The sequence below is a fragment of the Coturnix japonica genome, chromosome 15 (genome assembly GCF_054131305.1).
Source record: "Coturnix japonica strain WE chromosome 15, WE-NBRP24, whole genome shotgun sequence".
In the NCBI taxonomy this organism is placed as follows: Eukaryota; Metazoa; Chordata; class Aves; order Galliformes; family Phasianidae; genus Coturnix; species Coturnix japonica.
In genome coordinates this window covers 10,025,356-10,038,310 of record NC_140677.1, presented here as the reverse complement: position 1 = coordinate 10,038,310, position 12,955 = coordinate 10,025,356, and the positions used below count along the sequence as shown (strand labels likewise).

The 12,955-nt window shown below is 52.1% G+C and overlaps 1 protein-coding gene across 4 annotated transcripts in view; it reads left to right on the top strand.

Annotated features, from left to right (window-relative positions):
• PLXNA1 (plexin A1) overlaps positions 1-12,955 on the top strand; it is a 92,398-nt gene that overhangs the window by 32,646 nt on the left and 46,797 nt on the right. For all 4 annotated transcript variants that reach the window (XM_015874987.2, XM_015874986.2, XM_085516887.1 and 1 more), the window contains exons 4-8: positions 4,828-4,968; positions 7,125-7,225; positions 7,830-7,953; positions 9,983-10,136; positions 10,746-10,845. In XM_015874987.2, the coding sequence (XP_015730473.2) occupies positions 4,828-4,968; positions 7,125-7,225; positions 7,830-7,953; positions 9,983-10,136; positions 10,746-10,845 (620 nt within the window). The remainder of the gene's footprint in view (positions 1-4,827; positions 4,969-7,124; positions 7,226-7,829; positions 7,954-9,982; positions 10,137-10,745; positions 10,846-12,955) is intronic.

Genomic DNA, 12,955 nt, shown 5'->3' with positions numbered 1-12,955 from the left:
GACAGCCGCCTGCTTGCCCTTGAAGCTGAATGGGTAACTCCTGCTGTAATCCCTCTTTCCCTTAGGCACTCTTTGCTTTGCATTCATGCTTTTCCTGCTCTTGGCATGAAGCTGTGGTGGGACCGTGGTATTGGGTGAGGGACTGCGTGGCTTTGGGAAGCTTTGCAGGCAGCCTGCACCCCCTCCAGCTATATCCCGTGACAAACCCTCTGTTCATACCCCATTGCCTGCCCTCAGCCTGTATGGCTGAGCTCTGGGATGTGGCACCCACAGTGACATGCAGTCCAAAGGTGGTGTCACAGTTATCAGTGTAGGTCAGCCACCAGGATTTGTCGCTGTTATGGGCGTTGATTTAGATTAAGTATCTTCTTGTTTTTTGCTTTATTATACTGATATAATTAAAGTTCCAATATTCTCTGGCTCACGGCAAAGCAGAGCCTGGGACGCGAGCCTTGCTCGTATTAATCTTTATAAATGGGTTGCACTGAATGGCAGCTCAGCTCACCCCTTGCCCTCAGCACGTTATGAGTGCGGAAGCAGCATCCTGGCCCTGTGCTGCCTGATGACATCTCCCTGAGCTCTGCGTGCCCCCAGAATGCTGTGTCAGACCCCCAGAAATACTCAGCTGCAGTACAGTGGCCACGGGGGGGTCATGGGCACATTCCTGTGTGGGGCAGCTGCTGCCTGCCCAGGCTGCATTGCTGGCATTTTTCTGCTGGGATGTGGCAGGAATGCATCTCCACATCCCCCTTCTCGCTGCCCATGTCCTTGCAGTTCAGTCCTCCTTGCCACTGGTGCCTGGCAGTGCTGAGCCATCCCAGCAGTGATCTGTTCAGTGCTCATCCTCACCCTGCTGGATTCAGACCTTTTGTGACCCATAACACAGCGTTCGTTCAGCACCACATCCTCACCTCGGGGGGACTCTTATCCCTGAACAGTTGTCCCTGCTGTTGTCCCCAGCCAGCACACCCTGTCTAAAAGCACTGACCCCATTGACTATGTCCCGCCCCCCCCCACCAAGGACAGCTGATGCTGCAGCCTCACAGCTGCTGCTGGTCCTGCATTTTCGAGGTGGCTGAACAGGGGTAGAGGGGGGAGAGGAGTGTTCCCCCCAGAGCAGCTGATGCAGGAACCACATTTTGGAAACTAGAGAAGGGCGTGTGGGCAGCAGCTGCTGTGCTGCTGCTCCCTGGGGCTGCGGGTGGGGGAGAAGGCATGTGGGGTTCTGGAGGCCCCACTGCCTTGGGGTGAGCCCAGGGCACGTGCACAGGGCTGGACATAGGATCCTCTGCTTCCTGCCCTGAGCTGGGCTGTGTGGTGTTGGGTGACGCTCCCCAGCAGCTGTCACCTCCACCCCAGGTTGGCTGGGGCTGAGCAGGTCCTGTCTGGCTTTGGGGAGGTATTTTGCATGGCACTGAGTTTCCTGCAGCGTGGGGACCCCTGGGGTCCCCCCATATGCTTTCACCCTCCACACACAGCCCTGAGCTCTGCAGAGCTGTGGCACAGGGCTGTCCCTGCGGGTTTACTGCTTGCCACATCCCTGGCGAGCACTGAGGAGGGAGTGGGGGAGGCTTTGAAATGCGCTCCTGTAAATAAGCCCTCCTTTCTCCTTGCTTGTCAGCGCTGCGCGAGCCCCGTGGAACTGGAAAGGGTCCCCGTGAAAAGGCTGCGGAGTGTGTTTGAGGCAGATAAGTCCCTGCCTTTGAAGTGTGGCAGGCGGGCGAAAGCGCCCTCCTCTCGTCGCTCCTGCCAGCCGCTGAGCATTAATCACAGCCGTGCACAGATAAGAGCACAAAGCGTCGCCGAGCACTTCTGGTGCCAAGAGGAGGGGGCTGCCGGCAGCCGGGCAGGGGGTGGGAGAGCCAGGTGTCCCCCTGCAGGGATGTGGGTGACTCCGACTCCTGTCTTGGTCACTGTCTCTGTGCCGTGGTGCCGTGCAGCTGTGCTGTGCAGTCTGCCCAGGCTGCTGCTGCTGCTTGTTAAATCCAAAGGCAGCCCTGGTATGTTGGCAGCCGCTTTCCTCACCGGCTGTGCTCGCTGCCTCCCCACCCGCTGTGCCTGTGCTGGGGCTGAGCTGTACAGCGCTATGCTGCACTAGAATGGGCTGCCCGTGGCTGTTGTTGGGTCGTTTCATCTCTGCCTGCGAGTAGTAATGGCCTCTAGTTGACCCAGGAGAGGTTCAGGTTGGGTATCAGGAGAAATATCTTCTTGGCAAGAGTGGGGATGCACAGCCCAGGGAGAGGTGGAGTCATTACGTCCCTGAAGGTGTTCCAGAACCGTGGAGATTGGGCATTGAGGGATGTGGTTTTGGGCATGGTGGGGGTGGGTTGGCATTGGACTTGGTGTTCTTAGAGGTCTTCCAGCCTGAATGATTCTGTGGTCTCACCATCTGTCTTGCCAAGCTGTGGGGCTGGGTAGCTTCTCAACCCTGAGCTGTACACATTCCTATGGCAGATTCCTTGGAGTCATGTAGGTCGAGGGATGAGTTACATGGGCTGGAAGGAAGATGGTCTTGTTTTAGGGTGGTCCTGTGTGGAGCCAGGAGTTGACTCATTGATCATTATTGGTCCCTTCCAACTGGGGATATTCAATGAAAAAGAGTGCCTGGGAGCAGGTGAGAAAGCAAAGGGTATCTAAGCAAAACAAGTTTTGCCTTTGATGAGTGTTTTTTCCTACCCACAACTGAATTTCCAGCTGTGCACACAAACCAGCAACTTAATTCCCGTGTCATCTTCCACCCATGGGTGCTTTGCTCCATCCATCCATCCATCCATCCATCCATCCATCCATCCATCCATCCATCATCAGCGTCCCTGCCTGAAGCCCACACTGGGGCATGACTCACCCAGAGCTCGGGGCTGTGGCAGTGATTGGGATGGTGCCAACCTGCAGGAGCACCCCAGTGCCTCAATGGGGCTGAGGAGAAGCAGTAGCATCCTCCATTTCATTGCAGCCCCACGACTCCTTCCAGCCCCATAGGAAGCAAAGCTCAAGCCTGAAGCAGCCAGCTCTGCTGCACAGAGACAGGCGGAGCGAGGGCAGGAATCCAGAGCGAGAAATTAGTGCGAGTAATTATTAGTATTGGGTAATTATATCAGCGTCAGGATGAGGAGAAAGGTTAATAGATTTTTTTCTTTTTTTCTTTTTTTTTTTTTTCTTTGGTAAATGTCTTTTCCCCTGGGTGGAAGGGAAGCAGGGTGGGCAGGAAGGCACGTGCTTCCGAGGGGGCTGCTCTGATTAAAGCACATCCTCTCCCCCTGCCCCAGCCACCGCCTGCCCCGCAGGTGGGCATGGGCTGGCAGTGGCCCCATGCCGGTAAGTGATGCTGCTCATCCCATCTGCCAGCTTTGGGAAACCACATTCCTATGGCCCAAGCAGCCCATCCACATCTTCAAACCTCATTTTCCTGCCCCTCAGACCTGCCATTAGAACAACCTTAGCAGCGGGAGCAGTGTGCACCGCAGACCCCACCGGAGCACTCCATGTGCCGCTGGCTCTGCTGCAGCCCTCTTTGCTTACAGTAATTATTTTTAGGTCCTTCCTGGAGCCTCAAATTAACTGGAAGTGCTTCACGTCTGTTGGTTTTTTTCTTTTTTGCTTTTTTATTATTTTTTTTTTATACATCTCTTTCCCAGCACTGCGCAGTGCAATAATGTAATGGGGAAATTACCCCGCTAGTTAAAAATTACTGCCAGCGCGATATCCACCCGTAGATCTATTTTAGAACCAGGGTAAAACTGTATCGATTCCTCTGTGCCGCAGCTACGGCCCATAAAAGGGCTGGAAAGGTGCGTTTGTCACGTTGCCATAGCGAGGGATGGATGCTGCTGCTGCCGGGATCAGTACAGAACCCTCCTCTGGGGGGGACTCAGTGTGATGCTGGGAGCTTTATGTGGGATGTGCCCTGTACAGGTGCGGGGGGTTTGAGCTCTGATGGAGTAGGGTGAATGTGGTCCTGAAGCTGGGCATGAAGATACCCCCAGAAGTGTGGGTAGAGGCTTTGGGCATCTCTTGGGTTCCTGTAGTGCAGTTGTACATGGCACGGTGGTGATGGGGAGCGTTGTGTTGGTTCGGTCTGGTAGACCATGCTGAAGGACAGGTGACCTGTTCTGGGTTATCACGGAAGGAGTGCTCCTCAGTAATGGGAAAATGGGTGTAGAGGTGTAGAGGGAAGCAGAGGAGGGTCGTATTTGGCTGTGCCATGGGCTCCAGCAAACTGTATCTGCCCCAGTAAGGCCAGTCCCTCCGTCCCTCCATGCACTGCTGCTCCCTGGCTGCTCAGGGGTCTTTTTTTTTTTTTTTTTTTTTTTTTTTTAATTAAATACATTTGTTTTGTAAAATGGCCTAAAAATAATCTGGGACTGGTGCATGCAGGAGGCTGGCGGTGAATCAAAGGCGCCGCTCTAATTAAACGGGCCCCGGTTTGTTTGTGAGCCGCATACATTTCCATGCTAATCAGCAGCACGCCAGGATCCGGCTTTCCCGGCTCCTGATTGGGAACGTGTCAAATGGGGAGGGGGACTGGGGGACTGGGGAGACAGGGCAGTGCTTGGGGTGAGATGTGTGTGTTTTTATTTTTTTTGTTGGGGGGGTCTCCATCAACCCGTTCACTTGGGTTGATATTAGCAGGGTGTGCATCTCGCTTGTGGCTTGCTTGTGTTTCTGCTACTGCTGCGAGAGTGCTGGAATGTTGGTAGGATCTGGGCTGCTTTGCCATGCTGCAGCCATGGCTTGTCCCCTCCAGTGAGGGATGTGGGGGCACTTTCCCCACCCATGTAGAGGTGAAGGGTACATGGGTCTGTGCTCACCCCTTGCTCTCTTCTATAGATCCTGGTGGACTTGCAAGCTGACCGCAAGCATCAAGCGCTGCAGTATGAGAACGTGGTGGCCCACGAGGGCAGCTCCATCCTGCGGGACCTGGTGTTGAGCCCTGACCGCCAGCACCTCTATGCCATGACAGAGAAACAGGTAAGAGGGAGGGGCTGCAGCCCCCAACACCACGCCATTGCTACATACTGTGTCACTTGATTTCCTTCCCCCCTCTTTGTTCCCTGCTGAGCTGTGTTGGTGGCATCCCTCAGATGCACTGTTGTCTTTTCCATGTACCGCCTTTGCCCTGATGTCCAGTCTGCGCTTTCTCTCATCATCCTTTGATGTCTCACTGGGGACAACCCCTGCCCCAAAGTCACTTGCCTGCTGATGCTAATGGCTGGGAAGGGCAGATGAGATGCTCTCCAGGCTCTGGCCCCAGCTGCCACCAGATCTGCCCAGCCACCTCTGTCCTGCCTCAATCATTCCACCTGGGAACACTCAGCTCCTCCCTACTCCCCCTTGTACAAAAACACCACCTCAGGGCACAGATCCCAGACATGGCCCTTCTGTTCCTCTCCTCCCCATGGTCCCTGCCCCGGGCATTAATTGTTAGCAGCAGCTGCTTGAAATCCCTGTGCCCTGGGGAGCAAGGGCTGCTGTGAGAGCTGGCATCCCTGCTGCGGGGCTGTGAACCTCCACCCTGCCCTCAGGCTCTGCAGGTGGGCAGAAACTCCTTGCTCTGAACAGCCTGTTCTCTCTGGGATAGCTGCTTTTCACCCTGGGGCAAGGGGAGCCATGGCTGGAGCTGGTACAGCTGGTATGTCCCCAAACCTCAATGTGTGCACTTCTGTGCCTACTGCTGCCACTACCAGTTCAGAGCCATCCAAAGGTACAAATCCAACCCGGGCATGGGCATGCAGCTGTCATCCTGAAAGCATGGTTGGTGCTGATGATAAGAAGTTTTAGTTGGCTGTGAGGGAGTTTGCATGCTCCTGGGCTTGCCGGAGAGCCTGCTGCTACAAGTTAATCCATCAAAGGGCTGCCAGCGCGGGTGAGGTCCCTGCTGCATCAGGGCTTTGTGCCCAGTGGCAGTGGCACTTTTTGGAGCTGTCGGGCTCCCGTGTGGTCACAGCCTCATGGCTTGGCCTTGTCTCGTCCCCACACTTTGCCTGGTGGAGGGTAGAGGAAGGAGCCCAGCCTGGTGGTGAAAGGTCTGCGGTTGTCCCCAGTGAGGAGGGGGACAAGGGGCTGTTTTTTCCTTAACACCAATTCTGTGCTGGTGTCTCAGCCCCAGCTACTCCTCAGCTTCTCTTTGGGAAGGTTTGCTGCAGGCAGAGTATTCTCAGCCAGGGTTATCTCAGGAATGGCTCAGGAGTGTGGAGTTTTGTTGGGCTCTGCCTGATGGAAAGAGGTGTGCATGGGTGGGAGTGCTGCACAACTCCTGGCTACTGGCCTGGGGCTTTGGAAGGGGGAAGGATGCTGGAGCAGGGCCTTGTGTTTGTCTAGACAGCCCCATGGGGATGGCAGAGCCTGTTCCCCCCTCCTCCCAGTTCCTGTCTCTGGTTTCTGGTCTGCTGCAGGAAACCTGAGGCTTTCCAGGTGAGGCAGAAACTGGATTTGGGCTGCGAAATTCAAAACAAGGGCAGTGCTCCACACCACAGCTCGCAGAGGAAGTCTCCCAGTGCTGGACCCATTGCTTTCCCCAACCTCTGTCCTCCTTACTGCAGAGCATCAGAGCTTTCCCTCCCTTTGACAGGAGCTCCTGGGATTGAGGCTGTGTTCATGGGTCCTGGTGAAGAGGGGAGACTGGGGAAGTGGAGGAGGGGAGGAGCTTCCCAAGCCCCCATCCTGTCCTCCCCACTTCTCCTCCCCACTCCTTAATAAAAACCACTCTCTTCCCTACTGCAGCTTGCTGTTATCAGAGTGCTGGTGGAAAGTAATTAAATGAACAGTTGTAACAGAGCTCGAAGGGCTCGGAGAATGAGGGGATTTTAATCAAATCTGGAGGAGCAATTAATAAAGGAGCGGTAACCCTTTCGGAGTGGGACTACCAGCTGCAGGGGTGTGTGGGAGGCATTAGAAGGTGGAGTCAGGGCTGAGCTGTTCCTCAAACTCTGCAAAGATGAAGGTTTCCCCATTCTGGCCTTGCTGGGCTGGCCAGGAGATGGTGGTTCTTCTTGTAGACCTCCAGACTCAGAGGTGTGATGCCCAAGCCATTCCCCAGTGCACCGTGGGGTGGTGGATCCGCAGCCCTTTGAGCCCTTGGTGTCCCTCTCGTCCCCTTGTTACCCCTTCACTGCCTTTTCCCACAGGTGACGCGGGTGCCGGTAGAGAGCTGTGAGCAATATGAGAGCTGTGAGCTGTGCCTGGGCTCCAGGGACCCCCACTGCGGCTGGTGCGTCCTCCACAACATGTAAGTACCAGGGCTGGCTCTATGGTCATGGAGCTTTGCTGACTGTGTCCTTCCCACTGCCATCCTGCACCTCACACCCAGCTGTGGGGAATGGAGCCTTCTGAGGGGTTCCTTCAAACTGTGCCAGCCTCTCCTGTTTCAGTTCTGGTGAGGCTGTGCCTTGAGTACTATGTTTAGTTTGGGACCTTCACTGCTAGACATTGAGGTGCTGGAGAGTGTTCAGAGTGTTCAGACTGTAAGACATGTTCACTTTCTCTCTCCATTTTGCCTACCATTTAATTAAAACACTTCCCATAATGAAATAATGTTGTTGCAGAAAGCGTGGAGAGCAGGGGGGGAGGGAGTCGTCTGCTTCGTAAAGGAGGTGATGGAGCATTGCAAGCTGCTCTGTAGGGGTTGGGGAGATGTGTGTGTTTGACAGGGATGCTGCAACAGAAGAGGAGAGGGATGTGAGCATGGCTGCCTGCACCATAGCAGAGGTGCTGGCACAAAGGGAAAGCAGGGTTTCTATTCTGACCTCAGAGGCCCAATGCTGGACACCTCATCCCCCCACTGGGTATTTCTCAGCTTCTCCTCCTCACTGTGGTGGTTTCATCCCCCCCAGATGCTCACGCAAGGACCGCTGTGAACGGGCAGATGAACCCCAGCGTTTCGCCTCTGAGTTGCGGCAGTGTGTGCAGCTCACCGTCCAGCCCAGGAACATCTCAGTCACCATGTCCGAGGTCCCGGTAAGTTCTCAGGGCTGGGAAGGCAGCAATTAAGTTAAATAATGAGCGTACAACCGATAGGGAGAAATGAGAAGAGAGATCTGATACAAATAAATGTAGGGGATTGATGAGGGCCGGCCTGTTGCTGGATGCAGATAATAAAACTGTTGATTACTATTCAGAAAAGATGTAACTGAGCAATAAATGTTTCTCCACAGTATAAATAACAACATCAGATTTGCCATTTGTAGGCCAGAGATCCATCTAGCTCAATATCCTGTCTTGACAGCGGCCAGTTGTAGATATTTTGGGATTCAGCTTAGATGCACAGCTCGCTTCTCTGTCTGTGCAGACAGAAAGGATGATGTACTTCCATGAAGTATTTTCCAGGCCATTAGCACTGTAAAGAGAATGCAAAACAGCGTATACTAGCAATAAACTTTTGCAAGCTGCCAGGTCTGGATGTCTGGCACTCAGGAGTCCTGAAGGAGTTGGCCTAAGAGTTCCTTGGCTTGCAGATGTGGCTTTGTAATAAAGAAGTGGATGCTGAGAGAAGTCCAGCAAGCAGAAAAGGCTCTTGTTGGAAGGGCACGTGGGATGACCCAAGTGGCTCAAGACTGCTTGATTTGACATCAAGCTGAGAAAAGCTAGTGGAAAAAAATAAGGCAGGATACAACTGATGAAGAATCAAGGATGGGAATATAATTAATGCTAGTCAATGTAGTTTTGTGTCAAACAAACCACATTTTGTTCTTTGATGAAATTATGACTTGAATTAGAAGAGGGACTGCAGGGATGTGATGTCTCTAGACTTCTACAAGGCATTTGACTCGGTACAACACAACATTCTGATTAAAAATTAGCATTATACAATATTGATAAAGCATGTGTTAAGTGGATTAAGAACTGGCTCCGTGACAGATCTCAAAAAGTCGTTGTCAGAGGGGAATTGTCACTGAATGGAAACATTTTGAAAGTGCTTCTGCAGGGACTGGAGTGCAGCTTTGGCTTTTCGTTGGTAACGTGAAAACAAATGCGGAATTGCTGCTGCTGAGATCTGCAGAGGATGCTGAGACCAACAGGGTGGCACATGATGGGGTGCTGGGGAGGAGATCCCCGTGGGGTTTGTGCTAGATCAGCTGGGAAAGTGGATTTGATACTGCCAGGTTCTGAGCTGGACCTTGAGGAGTAAGGCTGGCTTTTGAGAGATGTCCTAGAAAGAGGTGATGTTGGAAAGGATCCTGGTGCACTGATCCCAGGAAGGGCTGCTGGTGTTCCCTCAGCATTGCTGGTATGCGTTTGTTGCTCTCTGGGGCTATTTCTGTGCCTGCTGGCTGCCTGTACTGTGGGGTCTGCTGTGATCAGTACTGGGATGCAGCGCTTGGGCTGGAGACCGCTGCTTAAAGGAGGCTGAGCACCTTCAGTAAACAGCATGTAAATGAGTTGGGGCTGGAGAAAATGCCTTCCAGTGAGAGACTTCCCGAGCTCAATCTGCTTAGCTTATCAAAAAGAAGATTAAGAGGTGACTTGATTACAGAGTATAAGTGCCTTTACAAGGAGCAAATATCAGGGACTAAAGGGCTTTTTAATCTATCAAGGAAAGGCATAACAAGAACTAATGGCTGGAAGCTGAGAAAAATTCAAATTAGAAATAAGGCAAGCGTTTTGTAAAGTGAGAACTGCTGACCCCTGCAATGAATTTGCAGAGGAAGAGGTGAATTCCTCCCCTCTTGATGTCTGCAGAAGTAGATGCTTTTCTGTAGAGCATTCTTTAGCCAAACACTGGGCTTGGTCTCTGCAGAGAGGTGAGACATAATGGTTTGCGGTGCGGGAGAGGGCAAAGGATGTCAGGCTGTGATGCATTCAAAATTCTAAGCCATTTGCATCGGTGCTCCTGGCTTGAGCGCTGGGGTCCTGCATGGGGACCGTGTGTGTGGATGAGGCCGGGGAAATTGCATGCTGGTTTTCCTGTTGGGTGTTTGCTCACAGCAGACACAAAGGAATCATTTTGTTAGCTTCTTGAGGCCATGCTCCATGTTCTCTCCCCCAGCTGGTCCTGCAGGCCTGGAACGTCCCTGACCTCTCGGCGGGAGTCAACTGCTCCTTTGAAGACTTCACTGAGTCTGAGAGCCGCATTGAAGATGGGAAGATCTACTGCAGCTCTCCCTCTGCCAAGGACGTCATCCCCATCACCAGGGGCCGCGGTGAGCTTGTGTCCCTTGTCTTGGCTTTGCCCTGTAGCCAGACGCTGAGAAGAACAGTCTTGTGACAGTGATCCCCAGCCCCAAGCAGGGGTGGAGATGGGTTCTTGGGGTGCTGGAGGATAAAGCATTGCTGCTTCTCCAGAAGTGGTGCTTGCCTTTGATGTCCTTGCTCTTTTCCAAGCCATGGGTGCAGCTACATGCTGACGCTGTAATGTTCTGTGAAGCAGTCCTGCAAAACCTGAGCACGCTGGCCTCATTGCAAACCTGTGGACCATTTCTGTAGATGTTTATGGACTCCTGGGCACAACTGACCATGGAACTGTTAAACTCTTGTCCAGTGCCACTCACATGCCCCAAGGCACTTGTTCCCATGCTGCAGTTAAAGGGGCTTGATGCTGCACCTGGGCCCTGCTGGCCCACTTAGTGGCTGGGTGGGTATGGATGGGCACTTTCCTTTTATTTCTGGATTTGGGATTTTGTTAGTTAACAGGAGTGGAGGTTGTTGCCCAGATCCTTCCAACCCATCACAAGCTGTGGGCTGAGCACTGGCCACAGCATTCATTTTGCTATGTCATTTCTGATGCCTTTCTCTGCCTTGCTCTCTCCCAGGGGATAAGCGGGTGGTGAAACTCTACCTGAAATCTAAAGAGACTGGGAAGAAGTTCGCCTCTGTGGATTTCGTTTTCTATAACTGCAGCGTCCATCAATCGTAAGTGTCCTGGGCTTTGTGAGCATGCTCTGGGAGCAGATGGGCTGGGCAGTGTGAGACTTGCATCAGAGAGATCTCCATTTGTGGGTGCTGATGTTGAAAGATGGAAGGAAGATCAAGCACAGCGGTACTGGCAATGAGAACCCTCCTTTTGCCCTTGTAAACTGGGGTAGTGACCAGAGAGCCCACAATTGTTTGGGTGTGTGGGAACATGCAGCACCAGGGCAGAACCTCACTTAAGAACAGTGCTTTCAGTTGGAAAAAGCTTTGGAAGAAAAAGCAAATTTACTGCATTGCAGACTGGAGCAGTTCATGTGACTGAAAATGCCAAGCATCTTGTTATTCCTGGAAACAGTTAATAGGAGCGACTTGGCTAGGCAAAAGGAGAGCCTGTGTTTTCCTATGACAGTACCTGCTTCCCAGGCTTGCTGGAGGGAGGGCTGGAAAGTTACAGCAGCACTGAATGGAACATGCTGCATGTCGTGGGGCAGAGAACCAAGAATTTCCTCAGTGGAAGTAAATGTGAATTTGCTTTCCTGTAAGGCTGCCTTGAAATCTACTCTAAGCGTGGGTCTTTAGGCAGTTTGAGATATGCGTGTGATAAAATAGAGGAGGTGGGGATTATTGATGTGCTGTCTAAGCACAGTGTACAAGTCTCTACCAGGCAGCTGCTGATGAGGTGCTGAGGACACTGTGCTCGAGCTGCAGGGAGAGCGTCAGGGAAGATGCTGGGGTGTGTTTGAGCAGAGAATGTGGAGCTGGAGAATGCGAGCGATTCCATTCTGCTGCCAGAAGCCTCCCACGGATGGCGGTGCTCCGACTGATCAGTAATTACAGATAAGCAAATGTGGAGTGATCTCTTTGGGGCAGCATTTTTGCAAAGGATCTAGCCTGGCTTGGGGGGAGTTCTGCTGCTGATGGCTCTTTCAAAGCGTTCTCAGCAAGCAGGCTGCTTTTTGCTTTTTGATCAGGGAAAAGCAGGTGAGCTGCAGGCATCTCGTCATGCCGGATGCTCCAAAGGGAATGAGTCAGAGGAGAGCCCAAAGGACCTCTGCTCATGCTCTTGCTGAGGAGCAACACACTGCTGAAAGGCTAAGGGTGCGGAGGCAGGGAGCAAAACGAAGGCAGGGCCAAGGAGCAGCAGGCCCTGCATCACAGCCCTGGGTGCAGGGAGAGGGTCTGTGTGTGGGGAGTGCTGCCGCAGTGAGCGGGCAGTCTGCAGACTTGACTTTCTCCCTCACCTTGACTTATGAGATGAGCTTTGTCTCCCTTCACATCGTGTGGTTTCAATAACATTAGCTCAGCTTTGGCTCAGGATGGCTGCATGTCATTATTTTGCAAATCAAAAAGCAGATGTGACTTTTATTTTTCTAAATGAAAGCAACAAGACTTTTAAGTAGGAAGAGGCTCAGGTTGGTCCAATTGGGGCCACAGCATTTTGGTCCAGAGGGAAGAGCTGGTGAGGGAATTGGCATTTCATTTTACGTGCCTTATATAGCAGCAAAAGAACCCCCCCCCTTCCCCAACAAACCTACAACAAAGAGCCCTGACTGATTTATTACTGCGTTGATGTTTAATTTTGGGTGCATTATTTAAAAAGGCTAATTATGGATGCATTAATATTTATGGGCTTGGGTTGGAGCTGATAGAATAGTCCATGTTCTAGGCTGGTGAACATTATTATTATTTTCTTTACATCAAGAATTTTAGGGTTTGGAGGCAATTTTAACTGTGTGACCCGCAGTCAGATCATAACCAAAGAACATGACAATATCCAGGGTGATGCAATACTTTTAAATACCATTTGCAGACAGGCGTCTTTAATGGATCTCTCTGGAGTTAATAGCCTTTCAGATCCAGGTTTCATATTTTGTGGAGGAAAATCTATAAGTCAGCTTGATATATTCTGCATTGGGAACAATATGCTTTTCCATGAGGGTAGTGTTTCTTTTTTTTCTTCCGTGGAGTTCTGTGATCGCTGTACATTATGTTTTCCTTTTTTTTTTCCCCCCCCTTTTTATTTGGGAGGCTTTGGTTGGGTTGGGAGCCAGAGGCCTGAGTGTTGAATCATTTCTCAGCTACAGATGAAGCGTTTGGACTGGTGAAGGCC